Source organism: Culicoides brevitarsis, unplaced genomic scaffold (genome assembly GCF_036172545.1).
Source record: "Culicoides brevitarsis isolate CSIRO-B50_1 unplaced genomic scaffold, AGI_CSIRO_Cbre_v1 contig_122, whole genome shotgun sequence".
In the NCBI taxonomy this organism is placed as follows: Eukaryota; Metazoa; Arthropoda; class Insecta; order Diptera; family Ceratopogonidae; genus Culicoides; species Culicoides brevitarsis.
Genome location: NW_026973506.1, coordinates 1 through 9,259, shown reverse-complemented (window position 1 = coordinate 9,259; position 9,259 = coordinate 1). Strand labels below are relative to the sequence as shown.

Below are 9,259 nucleotides of genomic sequence, written 5' to 3'. Positions count from 1 at the left end.
CCAACGGTCACCTTTTTTCCAAAAATCTTCCCGAATTCATCCTCCCCATGAGACAACACGACATTCATGGAACAACTTTTTTGCCGCAAAAAAAATTTTTTTTTCGTCACATAAGTCTGCAATGTTCACAAAACTATATTATGGAGTAATGGTGTTCTCCAAGCAAATCAGTATAAAGAACGGATGTGAGCGGCTTGTCTGCTCACGTTCTTGATAAGGGTATATGAAATTTTTTCATAGGTGTTTCTGGGTATTTTTTTACTTATGTGTTGGTCATATAATATCTGTTATATGCACAATATATAAAATGAAAGAATATTCGATGATGGAATTAAAGTGTAAGGTTTGTAGTGTAAGGTGTCTTTGTCGTCTGTCTTACGGTACGATATGCATATCAACGTCAAGTCCTATGGACATGATGCCTAGCATATTATGCGTAGGAATGAGGGACGCAAAGTATATTAAAAAATGTGTGAATTCACATTTTATATGAAAGATGTATCATCTGGCATACATGTCAAAGTGTATTGCTGATGGTATTATCGATCATAAACAAGGTGGTGTTAGTGGGTAGTGGTGCATGGCCCACAATTCACATTTTCATACTCCTCATTTCACATTTTCATACTCCTCAATTCACATTTTCATACTCCTCAATTCACATTTTCATACTCCTCAATTCACATTTTCATACTCCTCAATTCACATTTTCATACTCCTCAATTCACATTTTCATACTCCTCATTTTACATTTTCATACTCCTCAATTCACAATTTTATACGCCTCAATTCACATTTTCATACTCCTCAATTCACATTTTCATACTCCTCATTTTACATTTTTATACTCCTCAATTCACATTTTCATACTCCTCATTTTACATTTTCATACTCCTCATTTCACATTTTCATACTCCTCATTTTACATTTTTATACGTTACGAAATACTTGTGCGTTCCCTAACACGTGAACGCCCCCATTTTTCATGTCCAACAACAAACATTTCCAAAAACTACTTTTTTCCCGAAAAAAAATAAACTTGAAAATTTTTCCATATGCATTGATAGGCAATATTAAGCGGATGGCATGTTCTATCAAATGAGGGGTCCCGTTTTCCGGCTTCCCGCGAAAAATTCCAAAATTTTTTTCGGCAATTTTCATTAACATCCAAAAAGAAGCATACACACAAATTTTCACCCAAATCAGTCCACAAATAAAAATCCGTTTCTCGAAAAGTGACGCCAAATCCGTATACAATGACTACCATGCGTTAAGCGACCAAACCATACTCCCATATAAAGTCACTCTATATGGAAAAACCACTTTTTCGGCTCCCGCGCTCCCAACGGTCACCTTTTTTCCAAAAATCTTCCCGAATTCATCCTCCCCATGAGACAACACGACATTCATGGAACAACTTTTTTGCCGCAAAAAAAATTTTTTTTTCGTCACATAAGTCTGCAATGTTCACAAAACTATATTATGGAGTAATGGTGTTCTCCAAGCAAATCAGTATAAAGAACGGATGTGAGCGGCTTGTCTGCTCACGTTCTTGATAAGGGTATATGAAATTTTTTCATAGGTGTTTCTGGGTATTTTTTTACTTATGTGTTGGTCATATAATATCTGTTATATGCACAATATATAAAATGAAAGAATATTCGATGATGGAATTAAAGTGTAAGGTTTGTAGTGTAAGGTGTCTTTGTCGTCTGTCTTACGGTACGATATGCATATCAACGTCAAGTCCTATGGACATGATGCCTAGCATATTATGCGTAGGAATGAGGGACGCAAAGTATATTAAAAAATGTGTGAATTCACATTTTATATGAAAGATGTATCATCTGGCATACATGTCAAAGTGTATTGCTGATGGTATTATCGATCATAAACAAGGTGGTGTTAGTGATTACGTCCCTGCCCTTTGTACACACCGCCCGTCGCTACTACCGATGGATTATTTAGTGAGGTCTTTGGAGATGAACTCTGCGATATCTTGAGGCGTCACATACCGACCGAAGTGAGGTATGTGACCACACATCTATCGACTGGCCCCCCATCGACTTTTTTTCCTCGTTGGCAGCAAGTAAGTGGTCGACGCTCAAATTTTTGCCAATATTGTTAAAAATTCTCGCTAATGTTATAAGTCGGGGGAGGTAAATTCAAAGGCGTAGGTATGAAGTCAACGACTTATGCAACAAAAGGCGAAGTATGCAAGTCAAGGGAACGCGAGGAAAAGCAAGTAAAACGACTTATGCAACAAAAATCCTAGGTATGTAACAAAAGGCGAAGTATGCAAGTCAAGGGAACGCGAGGAAAAGCAAGTAAAACGACTTATGCAACAAAAATCCTAGGTATGCAACAAAAGGCGAAGTATGCAAGTCAAGGGAACGCGAGGAAAAGCAAGTAAAACGACTTATGCAACAAAAATCCTAGGTATGTAACAAAGGCGTAGGTATGGAGTCCAAGGAACGCGAGGAAAAGTAAAAAAAGCTACTTATGTATGTAAATCCGCCATTTTTTTTTTTTTTTTTTTGTTAAAAATCCGCGTGGTTCTATTTTTTCTTCGAAATCTGGGTAAAAGTATTCTAAAATCCGTAATTTTTCGTCAAAAATCCGCCTTTTTTTTTTTTTTTTTTTGTTAAAAATTCAGTATTTTTCGTCAAAAAACCGCTATTTTTCGTCAAAAATCCGCTATTTTTCGTTTTTTTTATTTTTTTTTTATTATCAAATTTTATTATTTTTATTTTTTTTATCAAATTTTTATTTTATTTTTTTTTATTACCCCCCGCCTTTTTCCGCTGCGCTCGGCTTTTTTTCGCTGCGCTGGCTAGTCGCTGCGCTAGGCCAAGTCGCTGCGCTAGGCATATATCGCTGCGCTAGGCTGGGTCGCTGCGCTGGCTAGTTACTTCCGCTGCGCTCTTTTATGCATCATTACTAACATTTTTGCAAAGTTTCACATGATACCTAATGGAATTTCTGAGAGATAAAAATTTTTGAAAATCTTATTTCATATAAACCCCTATTTTCGAACTTCTAAGGACCTTCCTCATGTCTTCCTCAACAAATTTTTTCCTGCGACTAATTTTATACTCTTTTATGCATCATTACTAACATTTCTGCAAGTTTCACATGATACCTAATGGAATTTCTGAGAGATAAAAATTTTTGAAAATTTTATTTCATATAAAATGCCATTTTCGCACTTATATCGAGGTTTATACCCATTTTTCATATTCCTCATTTTACATTTTCACTCCTCATTTTTTTCATATCATCCTCATTTCACATTTTCATACTCCTCAATTCACATTTTCATACTCCTCAATTCACATTTTCATACTCCTCAATTCACATTTTCATACTCCTCAATTCACATTTTCATACTCCTCAATTCACATTTTATACTCCTCAATTCACATTTTCATACTCCTCATTTTACATTTTTATACGCCTTAATTCACATTTTCATACTCCTCATTTTACATTTTCATACTCCTCATTTCACATTTTCATACTCCTCAATTCACATTTTCATACTCCTCAATTCACATTTTCATACTCCTCATTTCACATTTTCATACCCCTCAATTCACATTTTCATACTCCTCAATTCACATTTTCATACTCCTCATTTTCACATTTTCATACTCCTCAATTCACATTTTTATACTCCTCAATTCACATTTTCATACTCCTCAATTCACATTTTCATACTCCTCATTTTACATTTTTATACTCCTCAATTCACATTTTCATACTCCTCATTTTACATTTTCATACTCCTCATTTCACATTTTCATACTCCTCATTTTACATTTTTATACGTTACGAAATACTTGTGCGTTCCCTAACACGTGAACGCCCCCATTTTTCATGTCCAACAACAAACATTTCCAAAAACTACTTTTTTCCCGAAAAAAAATAAACTTGAAAATTTTTCCATATGCATTGATAGGCAATATTAAGCGGATGGCATGTTCTATCAAATGAGGGGTCCCGTTTTCCGGCTTCCCGCGAAAAATTCCAAAATTTTTTTCGGCAATTTTCATTAACATCCAAAAAGAAGCATACACACAAATTTTCACCCAAATCAGTCCACAAATAAAAATCCGTTTCTCGAAAAGTGACGCCAAATCCGTATACAATGACTACCATGCGTTAAGCGACCAAACCATACTCCCATATAAAGTCACTCTATATGGAAAAACCACTTTTTCGGCTCCCGCGCTCCCAACGGTCACCTTTTTTCCAAAAATCTTCCCGAATTCATCCTCCCCATGAGACAACACGACATTCATGGAACAACTTTTTTGCCGCAAAAAAAATTTTTTTTTCGTCACATAAGTCTGCAATGTTCACAAAACTATATTATGGAGTAATGGTGTTCTCCAAGCAAATCAGTATAAAGAACGGATGTGAGCGGCTTGTCTGCTCACGTTCTTGATAAGGGTATATGAAATTTTTTCATAGGTGTTTCTGGGTATTTTTTTACTTATGTGTTGGTCATATAATATCTGTTATATGCACAATATATAAAATGAAAGAATATTCGATGATGGAATTAAAGTGTAAGGTTTGTAGTGTAAGGTGTCTTTGTCGTCTGTCTTACGGTACGATATGCATATCAACGTCAAGTCCTATGGACATGATGCCTAGCATATTATGCGTAGGAATGAGGGACGCAAAGTATATTAAAAAATGTGTGAATTCACATTTTATATGAAAGATGTATCATCTGGCATACATGTCAAAGTGTATTGCTGATGGTATTATCGATCATAAACAAGGTGGTGTTAGTGATTACGTCCCTGCCCTTTGTACACACCGCCCGTCGCTACTACCGATGGATTATTTAGTGAGGTCTTTGGAGATGAACTCTGCGATATCTTGAGGCGTCACATACCGACCGAAGTGAGGTATGTGACCACACATCTATCGACTGGCCCCCCATCGACTTTTTTTCCTCGTTGGCAGCAAGTAAGTGGTCGACGCTCAAATTTTTGCCAAATATTTTTTGTGTCCGATATGACCTGCGCTATCGCTTGGTCAAAAATTCTCGCTAATGTTATAAGTCGGGGGAGGTAAATTCAAAGGCGTAGGTATGAAGTCAACGACTTATGCAACAAAAGGCGAAGTATGCAAGTCAAGGGAACGCGAGGAAAAGCAAGTAAAACGACTTATGCAACAAAAATCCTAGGTATGTAACAAAAGGCGAAGTATGCAAGTCAAGGGAACGCGAGGAAAAGCAAGTAAAACGACTTATGCAACAAAAATCCTAGGTATGCAACAAAAGGCGAAGTATGCAAGTCAAGGGAACGCGAGGAAAAGCAAGTAAAACGACTTATGCAACAAAAATCCTAGGTATGTAACAAAGGCGTAGGTATGGAGTCCAAGGAACGCGAGGAAAAGTAAAAAAAGCTACTTATGTATGTAAATCCGCCATTTTTTTTTTTTTTGTTAAAAATCCGCGTGGTTCTATTTTTTCTTCGAAATCTGGGTAAAAGTATTCTAAAATCCGTAATTTTTCGTCAAAAATCCGCCTTTTTTTTTTTTTTTTTTTTTTTTTTTTTTTTTGTTAAAAATTCAGTATTTTTCGTCAAAAAACCGCTATTTTTCGTCAAAAATCCGCTATTTTTCGTCAAAAATCTTCCTTTTTTTTATTTTTTTTTATTATCAAATTTTATTATTTTTATTTTTTTTATCAAATTTTTATTTTATTTTTTTTTATTACCCCCCGCCTTTTTCCGCTGCGCTCGGCTTTTTTTCGCTGCGCTGGCTAGTCGCTGCGCTAGGCCAAGTCGCTGCGCTAGGCATATATCGCTGCGCTAGGCTGGGTCGCTGCGCTGGCTAGTTACTTCCGCTGCGCTCTTTTATGCATCATTACTAACATTTTTGCAAAGTTTCACATGATACCTAATGGAATTTCTGAGAGATAAAAATTTTTGAAAATCTTATTTCATATAAACCCCTATTTTCGAACTTCTAAGGACCTTCCTCATGTCTTCCTCAACAAATTTTTTCCTGCGACTAATTTTATACTCTTTTATGCATCATTACTAACATTTCTGCAAGTTTCACATGATACCTAATGGAATTTCTGAGAGATAAAAATTTTTGAAAATTTTATTTCATATAAAATGCCATTTTCGCACTTATATCGAGGTTTATACCCTCTTCTCCACATCATTTTTATATTCCTCATTTTACATTTTCATACTCCTCATTTCACATTTTCATACCCCTCAATTCACATTTTCATACTCCTCAATTCACATTTTCATACTCCTCAATTCACATCATTTCATCACATTTTCCTCAATTTTCACATTTTACATTTTTATACTCCTCAATTCACATTTTTATACTCCTCAATTCACATTTTCATACTCCTCTCCTCACTCCTTTACATTTTCATACTCCTCCTCAGGATCACTCAGGATTTTTTGAAATTTTTCATACTCCTCAATTCACATTTTCATACTCCTCATTTTACATTTTTATACGCCTCATTTCACATTTTCATACTCCTCAATTCACATTTTCATACTCCTCAATTCACATTTTCATACTCCTCAATTCACATACTCCTCAATTCACATTTTCATACTCCTCAATTCACATTTTCATACTCCTCATTTTACATTTTTATACTCCTCAATTCACATTTTCATACTCCTCATTTTACATTTTCATACTCCTCATTTCACATTTTCATACTCCTCATTTTACATTTTTATACGTTACGAAATACTTGTGCGTTCCCTAACACGTGAACGCCCCCATTTTTCATGTCCAACAACAAACATTTCCAAAAACTACTTTTTTCCCGAAAAAAAATAAACTTGAAAATTTTTCCATATGCATTGATAGGCAATATTAAGCGGATGGCATGTTCTATCAAATGAGGGGTCCCGTTTTCCGGCTTCCCGCGAAAAATTCCAAAATTTTTTTCGGCAATTTTCATTAACATCCAAAAAGAAGCATACACACAAATTTTCACCCAAATCAGTCCACAAATAAAAATCCGTTTCTCGAAAAGTGACGCCAAATCCGTATACAATGACTACCATGCGTTAAGCGACCAAACCATACTCCCATATAAAGTCACTCTATATGGAAAAACCACTTTTTCGGCTCCCGCGCTCCCAACGGTCACCTTTTTTCCAAAAATCTTCCCGAATTCATCCTCCCCATGAGACAACACGACATTCATGGAACAACTTTTTTGCCGCAAAAAAAATTTTTTTTTCGTCACATAAGTCTGCAATGTTCACAAAACTATATTATGGAGTAATGGTGTTCTCCAAGCAAATCAGTATAAAGAACGGATGTGAGCGGCTTGTCTGCTCACGTTCTTGATAAGGGTATATGAAATTTTTTCATAGGTGTTTCTGGGTATTTTTTTACTTATGTGTTGGTCATATAATATCTGTTATATGCACAATATATAAAATGAAAGAATATTCGATGATGGAATTAAAGTGTAAGGTTTGTAGTGTAAGGTGTCTTTGTCGTCTGTCTTACGGTACGATATGCATATCAACGTCAAGTCCTATGGACATGATGCCTAGCATATTATGCGTAGGAATGAGGGACGCAAAGTATATTAAAAAATGTGTGAATTCACATTTTATATGAAAGATGTATCATCTGGCATACATGTCAAAGTGTATTGCTGATGGTATTATCGATCATAAACAAGGTGGTGTTATACTATGCTTTCGATTTCGAAGTCAACAGTCTCGAGCTAATGTTTTCCACCATATTACACTAGCTGTATTCCGTTGAAACAATGGATATAGAGCTCAGGAAACCATAAATCACATTAAGGTCAAACTCAAGCAAATCCGTTGGATCTAGTAGACCACGACCGAAATGATCTAATCTCTTTCTTTCCAAGCATCTACAACGACATAATAAGTGCATTGCGGTCTCTTCGCAGTCCCAGCAAAGTCTGCAAGCATCTGAGTCACGTAGGCCCATTCTGTGAAGATGGCTTTGAACTTTGGCGTGTCCGGAAAGAAAAGCCGAAATTAGCCTGATCCCTTTAATTGACATATTCATGAGTTGTTTAGTACGTCTACTAGAATAAGAGGGTATAAATAGCCTAGAATGCTCGGCAATGTTCCTAGTCTCCCAGTACACCGACGATTGGTCTATAAGCCATTTAAAGATTGCATTCCTGGCTGATGAGGATGAAATTCCGACAGAAGGTTCTGGATTGAAGGACTTATCAGAAGCCCCTACTCTGGCAAGTGAGTCAGCCTTTTCATTACCCTCAATACCGCAATGTCCTGGCACCCACATTAACGTAACTCTGTTACTGGAAGCCAAATCATTAACAAATATCCTGCACTCGAACACAAGTTTTGAGGTTATGCAACTGTCGTTTAGGGCCTCTAGGGCTGCTTGGCTGTCAGACAGTATGTTAATGTCTTTATTACTGTACTTAGATTCTAGACAGTACTGGGCCGCTAGCTCGATTGCCAAAACTTCCGCCTGAAAAATTGTTGCAAACCCGCCAAGACTGGATTTTATTTGTACATCATTGTTCTGTTCATAAGCTCCACAACCCGCATTCTCCATTTTTGAGCCGTCCGTGAACCATATAGTTGCGTCTTGAGGAAAAGTCACGTTATTTTCTGACCATTGTATTCTTTTTGGAAATTTCACAATAAATTTCTTATCGAACACATATTTCGGTGTCATTGAATCTGATAGATTAATACTAAGTATGTGGTTTGATTTGAGTCTTTCCTCAATTTGTTTGTCTAATAATTCTGCTATTTCTGGTTTTTCACTGATCATGAATCTGTAATTTGCATTCATAGCCTCATATTGTATCCAAAGATGAAGGGGAGGAGTTCCCGTCAATTTTTCTAGAGCTGAAGTAGGAGTACTGCGCATGGCTCTAGTTACCATCAGGAGAGCTAGCCGTTGAAGTTTACTCAGTTTTCTTTTAGCTGACTCTGTTTCAGTTTTTGTCCACCAAGCCGAAGCAGCATATGAAATCATAGGTCTTATAATCATTTTATACATCCAGAGGGCTATTTTCGGTGATAATCCCCAATTGTTGCCAATAGCTGTTCTGCAAGTCCACAGTGATTTTGTCGCTCTATCAATAATGTAATCTAAGTGCTGATTCCAATTAAGTTTTTGATCTAAAATGATGCCCAAATACTTGACATACTTTGATAGTGTTACTTTTTCGTTAAACAGTATTGGTTGAATTAGTCGTGTTTGTTCCGTTCTT

At 36.2% G+C, this 9,259-nt stretch overlaps 1 protein-coding gene across 1 annotated transcript; it reads right to left on the bottom strand.

Annotated features, from left to right (window-relative positions):
• Positions 1–8,253: 8,253 nt before the first annotated feature.
• LOC134836669 (uncharacterized) lies at positions 8,254–9,036 on the bottom strand (the record flags this gene model as incomplete). Its single annotated transcript, XM_063851847.1, has 1 exon — positions 8,254–9,036. A coding segment is annotated over exon 1 (783 nt), but the record flags the coding sequence as incomplete, so codon positions are not given.
• Positions 9,037–9,259: the final 223 nt, after the last annotated feature.